The 22,026-nt window shown below is 46.9% G+C and overlaps 1 protein-coding gene across 1 annotated transcript in view; it reads left to right on the forward strand.

Moving 5' to 3' along the window:
• STK3 (serine/threonine kinase 3) overlaps positions 1-22,026 on the forward strand; it is a 247,563-nt gene that overhangs the window by 31,183 nt on the left and 194,354 nt on the right. The window contains exons 3-6 of the mRNA XM_044294570.1: positions 5,470-5,598; positions 10,284-10,398; positions 14,021-14,185; positions 14,268-14,435. Of these exons, the coding sequence (XP_044150505.1) occupies positions 5,470-5,598; positions 10,284-10,398; positions 14,021-14,185; positions 14,268-14,435 (577 nt within the window). The remainder of the gene's footprint in view (positions 1-5,469; positions 5,599-10,283; positions 10,399-14,020; positions 14,186-14,267; positions 14,436-22,026) is intronic.

Here is a 22,026-nt window from a genome sequence, read left to right on the forward strand (position 1 = left end):
GTGGGGGCATATGCTACCCCTTTAAGTTGGCTTTTGGAACTGTGTAATTGGCTTCCAGATTCCTCAGTGCTTTGCCCATCCCCGCTGTGGGTAACCATTGTAGATGGTCTCAATGGCTGGTTTTGCATTACAGTGCTGTGCTGAAGCAGCAATCAATAGTGACATACAGAGGCAGTGATATAGCAGATGGGCACAGTATTAAGGCTGTATTACACATGGCGATTTTGCAAGCGATTGTCAGTAGGGAAGCGTTCCCTTCCAGCAATCGTTTGCTCGCTAGCATAGATCTCCACAGCATGGGAAGGAGTGAACGGTATGCCATCACTCGTCCCCATGCTGTCTGGTGGTCCCCATGATGGGGGCAAGGGGGGAGAATTGGAGGACGGCCGCTGGCACTTTATTGTCTCAGAGGTGGGACCTACACCTATCGGACATTTGCAGCATATCCTAGCGCTATTCCCCCAATGTCTAAGATGGGAATACCCCATGCACACAGCAGTATCCGTTTTGCAGTCTGCAAATCATGGATCTGCAAAATACGAATGTGGTCCGTATGCATCCCACACTTTTCGCAGGCCACTTGCAAAATGGACAGGCATAGGACATGTTCTATATCTTTTGCAGGATGGCCTTATTAGGGTTGGACGATATCAAAAATATTCCCACGATAACGATATTAAGAAATTTATCGCGATAACGATATATATCGCGATAAATGCCCATTTAGAAGAAAAAAACACTTGGGGCCACAAGGAGACGTTACACTGTATTGGGGCAGCCACAAGGAGACGTTATACTGTATGGGGGCAGCCACAAGGAGACGTTATACTGTATGGGGCCGGCCACAAGGAGAGGTTATACTGTATGGGGGCGGCCACAAGGAGAGGTTATACTGTATGGGGGCGGCCACAAGGAGACGTTACACTGTATGGGGGCGGCCACAAGGAGACGTTATACTGTATGGGGGCAGCCACAAGGAGACGTTATACTGTATGGGGGCCGGCCACAAGGAGAGGTTATACTGTATGGGGCAGCCACAAGGAGAGGTTATACTGTATGGGGGCGGCCACAAGGAGAGGTTATACTGTATGGGGGCGGCCACAAGGAGAGGTTATACTGTATGGGGGCGGCCACAAGGAGACGTTACACTGTATGGGGGCGGCCACAAGGAGACCTTACACTGTATGGGGGCGGCCACAAGGAGACCTTACACTGTATGGGGGCAGCCACAAGGAGACCTTACACTGTATGGGGGGCCAGCCAGCAGGAGACCTTACACTGTATGGGGGGCCAGCCAGCAGGAGACCTTACACTGTATGGGGGGCCAGCCAGCAGGAGACGTTACACTGTATGGGGGGCCAGCCAGCAGGAGACGTTACACTGTATGGGGGGCCAGCCAGCAGGAGACGTTACACTGTATGGGGGGCCAGCCAGCAGGAGACGTTACACTGTATGGGGGGCCAGCCAGCAGGAGACGTTACACTGTATGGGGGGCAGCCAGCAGGAGACGTTACACTGTATGGGGGGCCAGCAGGAGACGTTACACTGTATGGGGGGCCAGCAGGAGACGTTACACTGTATGGGGGGCCAGCAGGAGACGTTATACTGTATGGGGGGCCAGCAGGAGACGTTATACTGTATGGGGGGCCAGCAGGAGACGTTATACTGTATGGGGGGCCAGCAGGAGACGTTATACTGTATGGGGGGCCAGCAGGAGACGTTATACTGTATGGGGGGCCAGCAGGAGACGTTATACTGTATGGGGGGCCAGCAGGAGACGTTATACTGTATGGGGGGCCAGCAGGAGACGTTATACTGTATGGGGGGCCAGCAGGAGACGTTATACTGTATGGGGGGCCAGCAGGAGACGTTATACTGTATGGGGGGCCAGCAGGAGACGTTATACTGTATGGGGGGCCAGCAGGAGACGTTATACTGTATGGGGGGCCAGCAGGAGACGTTATACTGTATGGGGGGCCAGCAGGAGACGTTATACTGTATGGGGGGCCAGCAGGAGACGTTATACTGTATGGGGGGCCAGCAGGAGACGTTATACTGTATGGGGGGCCAGCAGGAGACGTTATACTGTATGGGGGGCCAGCAGGAGACGTTATACTGTATGGGGGGCCAGCAGGAGACGTTATACTGTATGGGGGGCCAGCAGGAGACGTTATACTGTATGGGGGGCCAGCAGGAGACGTTATACTGTATGGGGGGCCAGCAGGAGACGTTATACTGTATGGGGGGGCCAGCAGGAGACGTTATACTGTATGGGGGGCCAGCAGGAGACGTTATACTGTATGGGGGGGCCAGCAGGAGACGTTATACTGTATGGGGGGCCAGCAGGAGACGTTATACTGTATGGGGGGTCACAAGGAGCGCAGCCGCAAGGAGCCATTACATACAGTTATAATGGGGTGCAGCAGTCACAAAAGGAAACATTACTTAGAGTATATGGGGCAGGGGGGCAGCAGCTGCCCCCTCCATGTCTTATGGCTACCTGTGTGACTGTGACATAAGTTGTCACCGGTGACCTGTCTGGCCAGTGTGCCGGATGCCCACCATAATTCCTTCTTGTTGGTCAACCGTCATGCTCATCATGTCAAACAGTCATGGGGGAGCCGGGAGGTACTGGAGGGAGACAGGAGTGCAGGGACTCATGATGGCTCAGGAGCATGCAGCTAGTGGCACTGGTAGGCGGCGCAGCCAGGCATGAAGGACCGACTGAGTGGGCACTGGGCCTGGGCCAAGTCATATAACTGGGGTAATAGGCAGAAGTTAGAACTGTGGAGTGACATTTTACACCTTTTAATAGCTGCCCGTCGACAGTCACTCTAATCTCTTCTCTCCGCAGGGGGTGGGTGGGACGGGAGTCGGACGGAGCGTAGCAGGTTCTTCTCCGAGTCTGACTAACTTTCCCGCCACTCGCTGCTGCTGTAGTCTGTAAGTGTACTGCGCTCAGCTCTGCTAGTCTCGGCCTGGGGGTGTGCTGATTCCGACGTTAGAGTAGACGTCGGTCGGTGGGTGGAGTCGGAGACAGCGCATTCAGAACAAGCAGGAGGAGATATAGCTAATGATGGGTGGGGGCAGCGCAGCGGTGCCGCGGACTCTGTTTTTAAAGCTGTGACGTAACGAAATATACCGCGGTATTAGGAAACTGCGATATCGCCATATCGCTGTTTTTTTAATACCGCGGTATATCGAAAAACCGGTATATCGCCCAACCCTAGGCCTTATGAACGCATAGTGTGCTGTCCTAGTATTTTGCGGCCCCATAGAAACGAGTGGATCAACATTCAATCCACAAAAACAGCTTGATCGGATGTGAGGGAAAAAAAATACATTTGTGTGCATGGGGCCTAAAGGGAACCTGTCACCAAGAACTTCACTGATGAATCAGGCATGACGCCTTGTAGGACTAGCGCAGCTGCATGCAATGATAGCTTTCACTTATGGCCCCTTCAGATGAGCGATTGTCACGCTCCGGACTCGCAGCGTGAGTCTGCAACAGCTCCCGTCCTGACCTCCGAGCACTGCCAGTGTCGCATAGCATTATATTGATTTATAAGGTAACCCTTAGAGGTCTGGAATGTATTGTAGAACACTGACCTACTGCTGTCAGTGTTACCCAATACATTCCAGAACTGTAAGGGTTGCATAGCATCATAAATCAATATAATGCTATGCGACCCTGGCAGTGTACAGAGGTCAGGACGGGTGCTCTCGCTGATGCACGCTGCGAGTCCCGAGCGCGACACTCTTAGCGCTTAGTGCTCCGTGGGTGCCCAGGCCCCTTGTCGCTTTTCATATGAAACCCCTCCCCTTTCACCCCTCTGGCCCGCCCTAGGTTCTTCAGAAATCCAGCGCCAGCGGGTCCGCAATTCCGATCCTGAAAAAAATAGAACATGTCCTATTGTTGTCCGCCATAGCGGACAAGAATAGGCATATTCTCTTAGTGCCGGCAATGTGCGGTCCGCAAAATGCAGAACGCACATTGCCGCTGTCCATGTTTTGCGCATCCGTGGATCCGCAAAACACACACGGATGTGTGAATGGACCCCAAGTAGTAGAGTTAAGCCTCATGCACACGTCAGTGGAACACGGACCATGAGATACCGGCCTGGATTCCTGCTGAGTGCAGGAGCGCACGGCGTCATTGGTTGCTATGACGCAGTGCGCCCGCTGCTGTACAGTAATACACTCGGATTATCTATACCAGTGTATTACTGTACTGTGGCGGCAGCAGGAAGCGCACGGTGTCATAGCAGCCAGAGACGCCGTGCGCTCCTGCACTCAGCAGGAATCCAGGCCGGTATCTCACGGTCCGTGTTCCACAGACGTGTGCATGAGGCTTTAGGGTCTGCTGACATTAGCACATCGCTGATGTCTGCCAGTTTAATAGGGTTAAGGGTCCATTCACACGTCCGTTGTTTCTTTCCGGATCTGTTCCGTTTTTTGCGAACAGATCCGGACCAGTTGCGTACCCATTCCTTTTTTAATGGGTCCTGAAAAAAATCGGACAGCACAATATTATCTGCAAAATCGGATCCTAGTGCAATACAAAGTCAATGGATCCGCAAAAAACGGATGACATACGGAAACATTTTCAGGAACAACGGATCCGCAAAAAACGGACCGAAATTCGGGGTATAGAAAAATACTGACGTGTGAATGGACCCTAATTCTGGTGAGAGAAACCCTTTAACTGCTTATTTGCATGTATTTTCATAGATCTGTATTTTATGCCATGCCTCTGTTATTGCTCCTAGAAATTTATGAAATTTATGAATGTCCCTGCAGTTTGTCATGCCAGTGTCAGGCTATAGCGACACACCCCGTTGTCAATTTAGTCATAAGTGTTCAGGAGGAATAACAGAACAATGGCACTGTTCAGAGTTATGCCTCCTTCACACGTCAGTGTTCGGTCAGTGATTGTGAGCCAAAACCAGGTGCAGCTCCAACACAGAACATGGGCAGATCTTTCCCTTATCTCTGTGGAGGCTCCAATCCTGGTTTTGGCTCACAATCACCGATGGAAATCACTGACCAAACACTGACGTGTGAATAAGGCTTTAGGAGAAGAGATGCTTCAGAATTGCTGTTTCATGTGTTTTCAGGTATGTACTAACAGACGTGTCAGGAGAGGTAACAGGTCCCCTTTATTGAGTTGCCTAACAACAACATATAAGGAGACCAGGTTGTAGTTGAACGTCCACCTCCTGGGCACTTCCAGGAGCAGAATAAAAGTCCATATTCCCACTACCCCGATGATGGAAGCTTCAAAACAGGTATATTTGTACTGCTCTCCCCAGCCCATACCTAGTGCTTTCAGCAGTTCAGCACGAGAGAAATATACAGAATGAGAAACAATCTTTATAATAAAAATGATTTGAAATCATATGTAACTTGCTCTTGATACATTTTCTTTTATGATTGTTGTTGATGTTATTTTCCTCTCCACCCCTGCAGGTCCTATGGCAGTGTATTTAAAGCCATTCACAAAGAGTCAGGGCAAGTTGTTGCAATCAAACAAGTTCCTGTGGAGTCAGATCTTCAAGAAATCATTAAGGAAATCTCTATCATGCAGCAATGTGACAGGTAAGCAGGTCACTGATGTCCCCTGAGTTGGAAGGAGGGGAACAGGGTCTCTGGTTAATTAGCCCCATACCCATGTTTTGCCTATTCTCGGCCTATGATGGACTACACAGGCCATGATAAAGTCTGATGTCCCCTGGAACAGAACTATTACTGCAGGCAGTGGTGTATCTTGGTTTTGTGCTGCCCTAGGCGAGATTAAACTCGGGCACCCCCCTAATATAAATTTGACCCACCCCTTCCTGTCAAGGCCAAACCCCTTTCTCTAAACCCCACCCCTTCCTATGTGCCATCCACAGATCCCCCTCCCCTAAACAGTGCCATCCACAGATCTCCCCCTCCCCTAAACAGTGCCATCCACAGATCTCCCCCTCCCCTAAACAGTGCCATCCACAGATCTCCCCCTCCCCTAAACAGTGCCATCCACAGATCTCCCCCTCCCCTAAACAGTGCCATCCACAGATCTCCCCCTCCCCTAAACAGTGCCATCCACAGATCTCCCCCTCCCCTAAACAGGTGCCATCCACAGATCTCCCCCTCCCCTAAACGGTGCCATCCACAGATCTCCCCCTCCCCTAAACGGTGCCATCCACAGATCTCCCCCTCCCCTAAACGGTGCCATCCACAGATCTCCCCCTCCCCTAAACGGTGCCATCCACAGATCTCCCCCTCCCCTAAACGGTGCCATCCACAGATCTCCCCCTCCCCTAAATAGTGCCATCCACAGATCCCCCTTCCCCTAAATAGTGCCACCCACAGATCCCCCTTCCCCTAAATAGTGCCATCCACAGATCCCCCTCCCCTAAACAGTGCCATCCACAGATCCCCCTCCCCTAAATAGTGCCTTCAACAGATCCCCCTCCCCTAAATACTGCCATCCACAGATCCCCCTCCCCTAAATAGTGCCATCCACAGATCCCCCTCCCCTAAATAGTGCCATCCACAGATCTCCCTCCCCCTAAATAGTGCCATCCACAGATCTCCCTCCCCCTAAATAGTGCCATCCACAGATCTCCCTCCCCCTAAATAGTGCCATCCACAGATCTCCCTCCCCCTAAATAGTGCCATCCACAGATCTCCCTCCCCCTAAATAGTGCCATCCACAGATCTCCCTCCCCTAAATAGTGCCATCCACAGATCTCCCCCCTAAATAGTGCCATCCACAGATCCCCCTCCCCTAAATAGTGCCATCCACAGATCTTCCTCCTAAACAGTGCCATCCACAGATCCCCCTCCCCGACGCTCACAGGAGTACATTTATAAACTAATCAGTACTTTAACTTTAATCATTGCTGATCTCTTTACTGGATACCTTACTCTGTCTTAGCTCCAGTAACAGCAGGCAGTGCGGGCGGGCGCTCACTCACTCACTGACTAGTGGGAGGAGCAGGCGCGCGACGTCAGTGAGTGAGCGCCGCCCGCACTGCCTGCTGTTACCGGAGCTAAGACAGAGTAAGGTATCCAGTAAAGAGATCAGCAATAATTAAAGTTAAAGTAACTGATTAGTTTATAAATGTATCCATGTGAGCGGCGTCGCCGTGTATATTATAACCCCCAGGCAAGCGTCCCAGTCACCATGGGAACGCCTGGGGGTTAGAATATACCATTGGATCTTCTCAGTATACCGGCATATAAGACTGATAGGACAAGGGGCAAACAAGGCATTTTGCCGCCCCATTGGCAAGTGCCGCCCTAGGCAAATGCCTTGTTTGCCTCGTGATGGATACGCCACTGACTACAGGGATGTGGCGAATCCTGAAAATGGCTAAGAGAAAGCTTTTAGGGCTTAAGGCTGGATTTACGCTCTGCATTTAGCGTCTTTTCAAAAGCAAAAATGCTGAAGTTTTTTACTTTTAGTCTGTAGAACTATATATCTCATGCTATTGGCAGTTCTGCTGAACTTGCAGTGTTGAAAGGAGCTGTCCATCCTGCCTATACAAGCCTCTTAGCTTACTTTACATGTGCCACTCATTTACCCTCCCAACTGCCCTCTTACTACCCTCTTACTAACCTCCAGACACACTATATAACTCATTGCAGAGGCTGCTGTAATCACAGAACTATAGTTACCAGCAAGTAAGATATCGAAGTTAAAGGGACACTGACAGGCCGTTAGAGCATATAAAGTGACATATATTCTTCTATTGGTCTTAATATGCTTAATTAAAATATACCACTATCACCCCTCGCTGCCTTTCCGTTACTTATAAAAAGTGTTTTTATCAATATGCAAATTACCTTACTTTGTGCCCAAGGGGCTGTCCCTCATTCAGTTCTGTGCCCAGCCGCGCCCTAACCGCCGTCTCCTAGTGCCGCCCAGCTCATTAGTATTCACTGCATTGGGCGGCTTTTTTTTCTCCCGGCGCAGGGAAATCCTGCGCATGCCCAGTACTATCTTCTACTGGAGCTGGAGGGTGTCGGGGACCTTATCCGGCGCAGGCACGGAGAGACGAGATGAAGCTGATGCCAGGAAGATAGCACTGGGCATGCGCGGGATTTCGCAGCGTCGGGAGAAAAAAAATCCGCCCAGTGCAGTGAATACTAATGAGCTGGGCGGCACTAGGAGACGGCAGTTGGGGCGCGGCTGGGCACAGAACTGAATGAGGGACAGCCCCTTGGGCACAAAGTAAGGTAATTTGCATATTGATAAAAACACTTTTTATAAGTAACGGAAAGGCAGCGAGGGGTGATAGTGGTATATTTTAATTAAGCATATTAAGACCAATAGAAGAATATATGTCACTTTATATGCTCTAACGGCCTGTCAGTGTCCCTTTAAGCTATCATTAATACAAACCGGATTCCAAAAAAGTTGGGACACTAAACAAATTGTGAATAAAAACTGAATGCAATGATGTGGAGATGGCAAATGTCAATATTTTATTTGTAATAGAACGTAGATGACAGATCAAACGTTTAATCCGAGTAAATATAATTTTAAAGGAAAAATACGTTGATTCAAATTTTCACGGTGTCAACAAATCCCCAAAAAGTTGGGACAAGTAGCAATAAGAGGCTGGAAAAAGTAAATTTGAGCATAACGAAGAGCTGGAAGACCAATTAACACTAATTAGGTCAATTGGCAACATGATTGGGTATAAAAAGAGCTTCTCAGAGTGGCAGTGTCTCTCAGAAGCCAAGATGGGTAGAGGATCACCAATTCCCACAATGTTGCGCAGAAAGATAGTGGAGCAATATCAGAAAGGTGTTACCCAGCGAAAAATTGCAAAGACTTTGCATCTATCATCTTCAACTGTGCATAACATCATCCGAAGATTCAGAGAATCTGGAACAATCTCTGTGCGTAAGGGTCAAGGCCGTAAAACCATACTGGATGCCTGTGATCTCCGGGCCCTTAAACGACACTGCACCACAAACAGGAATGCTACTGTAAAGGAAATCACAGAATGGGCTCAGGAATACTTCCAGAATCCATTGTCAGTGAACACAATCCACCGTGCCATCCGCCGTTGCCAGCTGAAACTCTACAGTGCAAAGAAGAAGCCATTTCTAAGCAAGATCCACAAGCTCAGGCGTTTTCACTGGGCCAGGGATCATTTAAAATGGAGTGTGGCAAAATGGAAGACTGTTCTGTGGTCAGACAAATCACGATTCAAAGTTCTTTTTGGAAATCTGGGACGCCATGTCATCCGGACCAAAGAGGACAAGGACAACCCAAGTTGTTATCAACGCTCAGTTCAGAAGCCTGCATCTCTGATGGTATGGGGTTGCATGAGTGCGTGTGGCATGGGCAGCTTGCATGTCTGGAAAGGCACCATCAATGCAGAAAAATATATTCAGGTTCTAGAACAACATATGCTCCCATCCAGATGTCATCTCTTTCATGGAAGACCCTGCATTTTTCAACAAGATAATGCCAGACCACATTCTGCATCAATCGCAACATCATGGCTGCGTAGGAGAAGGATCCGGGTACTGAAATGGCCAGTCTGCAGTCCAGATCTTTCACCTATAGAGAACATTTGATGCATCATAAAGAGGAAGGTGCAACAAAGAAGGCCCAAGACGATTGAACAGTTAGAGGCCTGTATTAGACCAGAATGGGAGAGCATTCCTATTTCTAAACTTGAGAAACTGGTCTCCTCGGTCCCCAGACGTCTGTTGAGTGTTGTAAGAAGAAGGGGAGATGCCACACAGTGGTGAAAATGGCCTTGTCCCAACTTTTTGGGGATTTGTTGACACCATGAAATTCTGATTCAACATATTTTTCCCTTAAAATGGTACATTTTCTCAGTTTAAACTTTTGTTCTGTGATTTATGTTCTATTCTGAATAAAATATTAGAAGTTGGCACCTCCACATCATTGCATTCAGTTTTTATTCACAATTTGTATAGTGTCCCAACTTTTTTGGAATCCGGTTTGTACATTTTCTAATAGATCCTTTTACATAAATATGTAAATTACTTCAGACCAGGCCAGTAGAACATTCAAATATGTTGAGTTAGGCTACACGACCATATGAATGAGTCCGCATCCGGACGGAACGCGTATGGACCCATTCATTTCTATGGGGCCGCAAAAGATGCGGACAGCACACAGTGTGCTGTCCACATCCATTGCTCCGTGCAGCGGCTACGCAAAAAATATAGAACGTGTCCTTTTCAATTGCGGACAAGAATAGGCATTTTCTATGTAGCCTTAATGTGAACTTTTTATTTTTTTTCAGCCATTATGTTGTGAAGTATTATGGCAGCTACTTTAAAAACACAGACTTATGGATAGTAATGGAGTACTGTGGAGCTGGCTCCGTCTCCGACATAATCCGATTACGAAATAAAACCGTAAGTATTTTTATATTTATAATTTATTATGGTCTTTTATGTGAATCCTCCTAAACAAATTCACATTAACTGGGGAATGAACTGAACACTTACCCAGTGACTTCATTTTCATCTATTCAGCAACAGATCCCCCAGGCTACTCTTCTGTCATCCAAGATGGCCACACCGCTCCTCAGACTACCTGATGCATACAGTGCATTTGGTAGACTAAGAACGTCTTGCTGTTCTCGGATTGGCCAGGATTGCTCACATGAGCTGTGCTGGCCAATCCAAGAGTAAAACTGGACAAGCAGGAAGGGTTTGATTGCTGGGGGTCTGATTCCCGGAGCCCCCTGTGATCATGAGAATGGGGTTCCACAAGTGCCAGCGCACTGCCCCATGAGAATGTGCATCCTGTGCTCCATTCACTTCTGTGGCACTGCTGTGAGTGCTGTACTCGGCGATCTCATAGAAGAGAATGGTGAATTAGGGCACACAGGGAAACTACGGCTCCATTATCATGGGGCAGTTCGGCTGTGCTTTCAGACCCCCATTCTCGTAATTGCTGGGGCTCCCAGCAGTCGGACACCCACAGTGATTAAACATTTCCCCTGTCTTGTGGATAGGGGATAAGTGTTATTAGTGGGACAAACCCTTTATTATGAAAACAAACCTTGAATCAGGGGGTCTCTAATGTAATAAAATGCTTCCTATACTTTTAAATGTATACTTGAAGTACTTATCCTAAAGTTGGAATCAAATTTCGTCTGGAAAAGAGGAATGTGATTTTACTTTTCCGTTTGCTTGTGATCTCTGGATCAGCAGCGATTTTCTGATTGCTGCACTGGTTTCCAGTCGCTTCCCTTGAGTGATAGCGGAGGGTTAGAGGAGCTGGATCTGCAGCGTTCTGCTGATTGCTGCACTGGTTTCCAGTCGCTTCTCTTGAGTGATAGCGGAGGGTTAGAGAAGCTGGATCTGCAGCGTTCTGCTGATTGCTGCACTGGTTTCCAGTTGTTAGATGATTGGTCTGCCATGTAATGCTATGTATGGCCTGAAGTGGCCTCTCCTGAGTGATTGCTGGGGGTTAGAAATGTTGGATCTGCAGCGATCTGCTGATTGCTGTACTGGTTTGCAGTTGTTATCAGATTTACCTGCCATGTAATGCTACATTCTTAATGTATGGCCAGAAGTAAATTCCCCTAAGTGATTGCTGGAGGTTATAGAAGCTAGATCTGCTGCAAAGCGATCTGCTTATTACTGCACTGGTTTCCAGTAGCTTTCCCTGAGTGATTGCTGGGGGTTAGAGAAGCTGAATTTGCAGTGATGTGCTGATTGCTGCACTGGTTTCCAGTTTTTATCAGATTACCTGCCATGCAATGCTACATTTCTGATGTATGGCCAGAAGTAGATTCCCCTGAGTGATCCCTCGGGGTTATAGAAGCTGCATCTGCAGCGATGTGCTGATTGCTGCACTGGTTTCCAGTAGCTTCCCCTGATTGCTGGGGTTTAGAGAAGCTAGATCTGCAGCGAGGCGATCTTCTGATTGCCGCACTGGTTTCCAGTTGTTATCAGATTACCTGCTATGTAATGCTACATTTCTGATGTATGGCCAGAAGTATCCTCTCAGTGATTGTCCTAGGGATATAGAAGCTGCATCTGCAGCGATCTGCTGATTGCTGCACTGGTTTCCAGTTGTTATCAGATTACCTGCTATGTAATGCTACATTTCTGATGTATGACTTCCTCTCAGTGATTGTTTGGGAATAGAGAAGCTGGATCTGCAGCGATCTGCTGATTGCTGCACTGGTTTCCAGTTGTTATCAGACTGAAGTCCAGTGACTGTTGCATCTTCCTCATTGTCAGTACCATGGACAGTGTCAGGAGAGACGTTCATTATAAGTGACTTCTCTTACGTATCTGACTATACAGTCTGTGTAATATGGACCTAATTGTCATTACTATTCGGTTGATTGCCACCTTCCATTGAAACAGGAGAACGCTGAGAAAGCTTTGCAGTGGAAACTTTTATAATAAGCTCCATAATTGTTTTACATCTCGATTGCATAAAAATAGAAACTACTGGAAAATTACAAATTATGTGTGGTGACCATAAACAAGAGAAAGTAACTGCAATATGAGAAAGGAATGTTAATGGATTCAGGCGAAATACATTTTCTCCCTACCCTTCAATCTTGTGAGCACTGAACCAACCACCTCTACTTCCCAAATGTCTTCCCTCGCTGCACAATGCTCCTTTCTGACCATACTGCCTGCAGCGCTACCAGCCGCGCCGACGTGAACGCTCTGAGTTTGTTTGCCTGTGTGCTTCTGTCTCCTTTAATCTGTAGGTGAAGCAGCCTTTATTTTATTATGGCCGGATTTGCAATCATGTTAAACCTCAGAAACGTCCCTGTTTGCTGATCACAGTAGATAACGCAGATTGTACATTTTCCAGCTGCTCAGGAAAAACATCTGCACTTACCACAGAGCATGATATTGCATTCTGCAAGGGCTGGCCAACCCTCAATGGGACTTTGAAGTGGGAATTGAGAAATGGGAAGAGAGCGTTTAACCTTTCGCAGGCAGAGCAGATATTTGACCAGGTTGTCAGCCCCCTCTAGAGTAAAGTCCTCGGCATAGCTCGGCAGGGTTTTGCTACTGCTACTATACAATACCGTACTGTCATGTTGTTGCTCCGTCTTGGAAATGGATATATTGACACTTTGTGGACAGTCTTGCTTGTCCCAAGGAACTTGCTCAATGTACAGAGATATAGTGTTTGTTTTAGTAAATATTAATTTTCTGGAGTTTTTTTTAAAAAAAAATTCTTATTTAATACTATTCTATATAAATTAAAGGGGCATTCCCCATTTATGGCATATTAATGGGACAACATCTGCATGGAGTTTGTATGTTCTATTCGTGTTTGTGTGGGATTCTTCCGGGTTCTCCGGTTTCCTCCCGCACGCCAAAGACATCCTGATAGGGAACTTAGGTTTTGAGCCCCATTGGGGACAGCTTGATGCTAATGTCTGTAAAGTGCTGCGGAATATATCACCGCCCTTTAAGTGAGCATAATAAAAATAAAATATGCTATAATTGTCTTATCTGGGACCTGCTCCTGTCTCAAGAACGGTGCTTCAGCATGGACGAAAGGCACGCTGCGCATGCACAGCTTTCCCCATTCACCGCTATGGGACTTCTGAATATAGCTGATCGCTGTAGATTTTCTGTATTTCCTTTCCATCTTGTCATTTTCTCTCTGGTGATTAATTTATTCCTATACTTGAACTAATAAAGTTTTGATTTTATATATTTTTATATAATGTGGCCGTATGGATTTCTTTAGTGTTTTGTGATGGCTGATCGCTCGCTCTGCTATTTTTAGAAGTCCTGTAGCCACGAATGGAGATGCCGCTGTGGCGGGTTGCGCGCTTCATTCACATTGTAGCCCCCTTCTTGACATAGGAGCAGGTCCCAGAGGTGGAGAAACCCGCGGTGTTGCAGCTCTGCCCCATCATTTACTGCAATGGAACTGACCTGCAATATCAAACACTACCAATGGGACAGGATGCTGTTGTTTTTGGAAGAAAGTCTTCTCTTTTTTTCTTTTACTGAAATACATGTATGGTTTATCTTTCAGTTAACAGAGGATGAAATTGCCACCATTCTTAAATCCACACTAAAAGGCCTCGAATACTTACACTTCATGAGGAAGATCCACAGAGATATAAAAGCCGGCAATATCCTCCTCAACACGGAAGGTCACGCTAAACTGGCAGATTTCGGAGTTGCAGGCCAGCTGACTGTAAGTGGCCCGTGCGGTGGCCGGCCCTGATACCTTTCTATACTGATCTGTATAAACATCTAGATATTTTTTTTCTCCATAGGATACAATGGCGAAGCGTAACACAGTAATTGGGACGCCGTTCTGGATGGCTCCTGAAGTGATACAAGAAATTGGGTATAACTGTGTAGCGGATATATGGTCTTTGGGAATTACTTCAATAGAAATGGCAGAAGGGAAGCCCCCTTATGCAGATATTCATCCTATGAGGGTAAGTTATTTTTTTATAAAAAAACTTATTTTTCACAGTTGTATCATTATAAGCAGATTCTGTGTCTGTGGCTGTTATGTGCATGCATATTAAAGGGCAGATTTGTCCTTATGACACTGTCTGACCTGTTACATGTGCACTTGGCAGCTGAAGGCATCTGTGTTGGTCCCATGTTCATATGTGCCCGCATTGCTGAGAAAAATGATGTTTTAATATATATATATATATATATATATATCTATATGAATAATTACACCTAGTGGCTCAGCTCTCCCTGCAACTGGGACCAACGCCGATGCCTTCAGCTGCCAAGCGCACATGTAACAGGTCAGCCAGTGTCATAGGGACAAACCTGCCTTTAATGCCAGACCAGAAATCATGTACTTTGGGGACTATGCGCACATATGACGGTGCAAGCTATATCAGGTGCAGTACGTATTAAGCTGTTGTCTCCAAGAAGCAATGCTTTTAAGGAAGAAATTCCATACTTAGGGCACGTAATGAAGCCACCATTCTGGTAGATTAGTGCAGGAGGTGCAGTAAAGGCTCCATGCACTAGAATGAGAGCCGTATTATCGCTCTGAAAGATTTTCCACCCATCCACAGTATAGGTGATGAATGTGGGGTACCTGGCACCAGTCATGGGAACGTCCATCTCATAATCGGTGAATGGAGTGGTGGTCATACATAAGTACTACTGCTCCATTCACACGGGATTTTCAGAAGAACCCAGTTCTCATGATCTTTGAGGGTCCCCCAGTGTCTTTCCTCTGGATGAGTGGTAAATGTTGGTTATAGGAAAAGACCATTAGTATGTATGGAGTGCTATATCATGGGGCCCACTTTCTAAATTCAAGCTTTACCTCCAGTTCTGCAGTACGATGCACCGTGTTAATGCAGGAATGCTCGATTATACCACAGAAGCGTTATATTTCACATATTCCCTTTGTCAGCCCTTGGTTTATGTGACTTTTGTGTTGCATAATTGTGGTTTTGTTCTGGGACAGTACATTGCTATTCAGGAAACCTGTGGTCAAGGTTTATTTTTTAATCTAGTACTAGAACTGCAAGTTATTACTGATGCCCTCCCTACTTTTAGTATCTTTACTTATGGTCTTAAAAATATCTAATTTAGTAAGAAAAGCTAATGCTTAAAAGTTGTCATAGGGGGAAGGCTGTCCATCACGGATAGGGCCCCCTCCTGGACTTGAAAGCCCAGAATGAGCAGGAATATAAAGGGACAAATTACAAGTTTTACTGAATCTTTTCCCATAAAACTATAAATCAGTCTGCTCAGCTCCTCCTGCTCTGCAACATGCTGCAGATTATTTCACATTTTCATGGTGACTGGTTCTGTTTAAAGAAACACTCCATTTTATATATTTTTTTATTTATAATGCTTACTCGCCACCAGTATTCTAGCAGTAAAATTTGGTTTATGCCAGTCTGACCCTTCAAGGCTTCAACTCTTTGATTATGAATCTCTAGTTATGTGATCTCCAGTGTGTAGACAGCAGCGGTCAATCTCTTTTCTTGGATTACTTCCTGTGAATTACTAGAGCTACCTTGTAACTCTGTCCTGGCAGCTCTCGGACTCCTTCCCTGCCCACCTGGATCCATCTTCCTTGTTCCTCTGTATGTCTCCCATGCATAGAATAATGCTGAAGATATACCGTATTTATTGGACTATAAGACTCACTTTTTTAGCAGGGAAAAAAATCCTTGCAAGTGCTTGCATCTTCTAGTCTGTAGTTGGGGTGCTCCAGCAGTGCCAGACCTCCCTAACTGCTTAGTTAATGATCCTGCAGAGCGCTCATACAACACTTTGCTCTGTCAATAAGATCTCTGCATCTGCACACTTCTTTCTCCGCTCCCGCCCCCGATCTATGTGATCACGACAGGCAGGAGAGGCGGGTGAGCGATCATGGAGGGGACTGAGAAACCCTTGGTCCCCAGGCAGCAAGGAAATGCATGAAAGCTCTGCATTAATGTAGCTAAAGGATCTTTGATGACATCATCAGTGGTAGGAGGCAGACCAGTAAGAAGAGGACTACACAGTGGATATTGTATTGTACACTGTAACTTGTGATGTTGATGCTTCTATTATGTGAAAATGAAGCCCCATTCTCACAACCATTTGCGGATAGGATGGAGAGCCATTCATTTCAATGATGCTGCAAAAAATGGGGACAGCACACCGTGTGCTATTCGCATCCGTATGTTCGTTCTGCAGTCCCACAAAAAAGATTGATGTACTATGCTTATCCATTTTGCAGACAAGAATAGGTATCATTACAATGGATCCGCAAAAAAACTAAATGGATGCAACGCAGATGTCACACAAAGGTCAGCGTCTTGAGGGCGTATGCTAGACATTGACCCCTCCATGTCGTTAAACTACCAGGGAAGTTTTAATTCGTAGAAAATATTTATTTTCTCATTTCCTGTGGTCTAAACCTGGATGGCGTCTTATAGTCAGGTGTGTCTTATAGTCCGAAAAATGTGGTCTAATGGACCAGTCTATACTATGTTTGTATGAAGACTCTCCAGTGCAGGAGGTAGGGTTAAAGCAGTGTGAATCTGAATCTCGTAGATATGCCTATGAGATGCAGCTTCACACTTCTCTCCCCTGCCTCCTGTATGTAAGCGCTGCCAGCAGAGACAGGCTGAAGCTACGTCACAGCAGCTCTATGTCACTGCTCTGTTAGTTGCAGCACTTAGGTAGAACTTAGATCAGAACAGTATGATGAGACTTTGCCTCTTCTGCCTCAGAGGCATGATGGGAAATATAGGTTGGGGGGAGAAAGATAATGAATCAAGAAAGCAAACAGTCTATAAATGGCACAGCAACTAAACAAGTATTCACAAGACATACACAAGAGACTCTGTATAATGGCTCATGTACACGAACGTGTGTGCCCCGTGCTGCGGATAGTGGTCCGCAACGCACAGGCACTAGCCGTGTGTCTTCACTTGAATGGCTCCGCGATCTGCAAAATTCAGTCCACACCACAAAAAAATAGAACATGTTCTATTTTTTTTTTGTGGTGTGGAGGAACGGAGCCAAATCCCACGGAAACGCTTCGTAGGGCTTCTGTGGGCTTCCGCCCCATGCTTCAGCTCCGTGCACACAGTTGGTGACCGCAATACATTTGTGTGCTTCTTCCTTTAAAGAAATACGTTTTTCACAATAGAGATTTGTCACCTATCTGCAGGATAAATGTTTGATCGCTGTGGGCCCCTCTGCTGGGATCCGTACCTAGGACTAGAACGGCGGTCCCTCATGAGTAGCAGTTTGAATAGAGTGGCAGATGAGCATGGCCACACCTGCTCCTTTCAAAGTCTATGGAACTGCTGGAGATGGCAGAGTACATCGCTTGTCTATTTCCGTTCATGCTGGAAATCGGCTGGATCTCGTCGCAGTCAGTGTGGATGCGGCAGGTTGCTCTGTGTCAGAACAACCTGCTGGATCTCAAAACGGAGAAAAGAACGAGGCTTTAACAGTTGGCACAACCCTTTAAAGCCAGTTGCTGTGGAGCATTGTGGATTTACCTCTTTGTGCAATGTTCATAATTACATGAGCATGAAAGCGAGCATTAGATTAATGTTGTTGTTTTTTCTCTTTCTTAAAGTGTTACTGTCATATTTTCTATCAGAATTCAATTTTCATATATGTTGTTGCCGCTGTGGTGATATTCCATAATCACTAGTTATTGTGTTCACATACCACTTGTTTAATAAGATTCCGTCTATAGCAACTGCTCCTCAAAAGACTTCTTTCTGACAATCTTCTAAAGATGGCCACCGATGCCCTTACCTTGAGGCTAAGACCGCTAACTACCCAGAATTACTTAGGCTTATCTCGGGAACACGCAGCCTCACTCCAACCAATCGGCTTTTCCCACAGTTAAACACACCTTCTTCCTCCTGAGAGCGATTGGCGCTTAATTAGTCCCTAGAGCCGGAATTACATCTCTCTAGAAGCAAGTGACTTCAGCGGTCCGACGGGAGCCAACCGCAGCGTTCAGGACTGCCCACCAGTGATGGCCAGTTTGCAGTGTTCGCCAGCAAACACATGCGGGCTGCCATCTTTAGTAAGGTTAGACTCACCCGTCCGGCGATGCACAGGTAAACCCGTACCTGTGCCGCGAGCGGGTCTGAAATCAAATGCGGTCACCGGGAGCGGTCACCTTACTAAAGATGGCAGCCCGCATGTGTTCGCTGCGAACTGGCCATCACTGCTGCCCACTGTTAAGTCCTCCGTCTTCTGTATATACAAGATAGGAGACGGAGGACACCTCACTACGCTGTTTTAGCAGCACCACTGAAATGCCTGGGGGAGCAAAGAGAAAGCTGCAATTTCTAGGCAATTCAATATCTATTGAAAAGTATTGACTAGGGAACTAAGGAGTACTTAGTGAGACCAAGCCAATTACATAAAGAAAAAGAAAGACAGTCTTTAAAGGGGTTTTCCAGCTTCTACTTATACAGCTGATCTGCGGGGTGTCGGGTGTCAGACTGTGACGACCACCCGCCAATCCCGTCGTACTATGCCACAGTTGCCATACAGGTCTCCACTAGAGACTCCTGAAGGCGAATCCACTGTGAGCACAGAAGACGTGTAAGATTGGTTGGTGGGCCCAGAAAGGATGCAATCACGATTGTATGTACAATCGGTAAAAATAAAATTACTGATTTCACGCTGGAAATCAAATTAATTTGCTGCCACCACTCTTCGTATTGAATCGGGGCGAAGAGACCCCGGCTAGCTAATCCTAAAGGGACTAAATGGTTATTTGCAACCTAGCTAGTACATTAACAATTTATAAAAATAAAACAATTTGGTAGTATGTCTTCTGAGGACAGAGTTCTTAGCATAGATCAGGTCATCAAGTAACAAGGGCAAAACTGGAACGATGAAATCGTTAGTTTTTATTCTAAAACTACACACAAAATTATATATATATTAAAGCTGACAGATAAATATACCTGCCAGGTGAACAGATTGGTTTGGATAGAAATAGTTAGAGGTGGAAGGGAATAGAATGTCTGTAAGTTCAGAATTACCGTGGTAGTGTCCAGTAATAGGCAAAGTCTTTGAAATAATAATCCAAGATGGTGGGGTGCCCGTGTCCCTGCGGGCGGTCGAGATGTTAGACGACGTCAGATGGTAGATGAAGGACCCAGGACCTCAGTGTGTCACTGTTTTTACCTACTCTGAAGCGGGGAGTGGTTATGACACGTTCAGGTCCAGCCTTGGGTAATTGGAACAGGGGCAGTCCTTTGCCCCATAGGGAGAAAACCTGGCAGCATCTTTGCTTTGCCCATTTCTCCATATCCCGTAAGTCCAATCAAGAAATATAGTAGATATTGATAATCAGTACAATTTTACGCATCATCTGATAACAAATACGACTAGAAGATAATACCGGGTGCCCGAGAACCTTTATATCTCAGAGCGGGAATCTCTGATTTGTCCGCGGGTTTCCTAGAAGGTGGGTTAGGAGAACCAAAACCATCTCTGAAAAGATGGTTCCTTTCCCATTTCCATAACCCATGAAATATTAGGAAAATATGGGAAGAATATGAAGTTTATGGATTGGAGGTGACTTTCAGGTCATTTTCCCTCCTGTACCAACCAGCTGTGTGATAAGGATCTGTCCTTTTCTTCTGAAGCTCGCTGCCCAGGCTAAAGGTGTGAGACCCCTGCTGGTATTGGAGACACTATGGCTGCAGAGAGACCGGGTTTATGAGGTTCTGTCAAGAGAATACCAGATTGATGGGTACTTAAACCTGGCATGGGGCAGGAAGATTCTTTGGCAAGAAGGTGCTAATTGTACCTCTGATCTGTGAGTTACTCCTTTAGTGAAAGAGAAGATTCTTAGTGAAGGCTCTTTTGTCTTTGTGATTGAGAAATATGGCGCATTTGTGATTTCCTAGTATCGCTGTGGATCGCAAAGCGTCACACCTCCCCCCTTTGGAAGATTGGGGAAGGAGTGGTCAGCAAGACTGGGACTGAAGCAATCCCAACTCCCTATTTGAGCTAGTTACAGCGGGAAAGTCCGTCAGCATTCTGATGGCGACTTCCCGGTTTGTGCTGAATCGTGAAATCGTACTGTTGGAGCGCTAAGCTCCAGCGGAGAAGTTTTCCGTTGGTACCAGAAGTACGTTTCAGCCAGCTGAGAGGGTTGTGATCTGTGATGACCATGAAGGATCGTCCGTATAGGTACGATTGAAGTTTCTGTAGGGCCCATACGATCGCTAGGCACTCCTTCTCAGTGGTGCAGTATGCGGTTTCCCGCGGGAGTAGTTTTCGGCTCAGGTAGAGGACAGGGTGCTCATGCCCGGTTGCGTCCACCTGACTAAGGACGGCTCCCAGACCGTGGTCTGAGGCGTCAGTTTGTACTAGGAACTGACGGGAGAAGTCGGGAGCTTGAAGGACAGGAGCGCTAGCTAGCGCTTCCTTCAGGGCCCGAAATGCCTGTTCTAGTTCCGAGTTCCATGTGACCGTGTTGGGTTGTTTTTTGCCCGTTGCATCGGTCAGCGGTTTAGCCAGAGTACTATAGGATGGAACAAACTTCCTATAGTACCCTGCCGTTCCCAGAAATGCCTGTATTTGTTTTTTGGTGTTAGGCCGTGGCCATGCTACAATGGCATCGACCTTCCCTATCTGAGGTTTCAGGGTCTGGCTGCCTACTCTGTGTCCTAAGTACTGAACCTCTGTCATGGCAATCTGACATTTGTTGGGCTTAATGGTCAGATTGGCAGCGGACAGTCTTCCCAATACCTGTGACAGATGATCAAGGTGATCTTCCCAGGTTGGACTATATATGGCTATATCGTCCAGATAGGCTAGGGCATAACCTTGCATTCCTTCCAACAGTTCATTCATGGCCCGCTGAAAGGTGGCGGGCGCATTCTTCATCCCAAAGGGCATACGAGTAAACTCATAGAGGCCAAAAGGGGTGATGAATGCGGATTTCGCTCTCGCCTCTGGCGCAAGCGGAATCTGCCAGTATCCACGGCTCAAGTCCATGATTGTTAGATAGCTGGCGGACGCCAGCTGATCCAGCAATTCATCAATTCGAGGCATGGGATACGCATCGGTTATGGTGATGTCATTCAGTCTCCGATAGTCGACACAGAACCGGGTTGTCTTGTCCTTTTTGGGGACTAAAACAACCGGGGCGGCCTATGGACTAGAGGATTTCTGGATGACCATTAACTGTAGCATCTCATCAATCTCTCGTTTGATTTCAGCCTGCACTTCGGGTGAGGTGCGATAGGGGCCCTGCCGTAAGGGCTTGTGGGTCCCTGTATCAACTCGGTTAGCTGCTAGGTTGGTTTGGCCAGGGATGCCTGAGAATGTGGCGCTGTGCGCACTCAGGAGAGTGGTGAGCTGAAGCTTCTGTGGGTACGAGAGGTGGGGGTTGATGTTCCAATCATCTGCCACGTCTCGTAGCTCTGCTAGCAAGTCTATCAGTGGATCTGGCTCTTCGGGTTCTAGCTGGCTACACACTGCTAATACATACTGCTCCCTTTCCTCGTGTGCTTTTAACATGTTCACGTGGAACAGTTTCTGTCGCTTACC

This window comes from Bufo gargarizans, chromosome 5 (genome assembly GCF_014858855.1).
Source record: "Bufo gargarizans isolate SCDJY-AF-19 chromosome 5, ASM1485885v1, whole genome shotgun sequence".
NCBI lineage: Eukaryota > Metazoa > Chordata > Amphibia > Anura > Bufonidae > Bufo > Bufo gargarizans.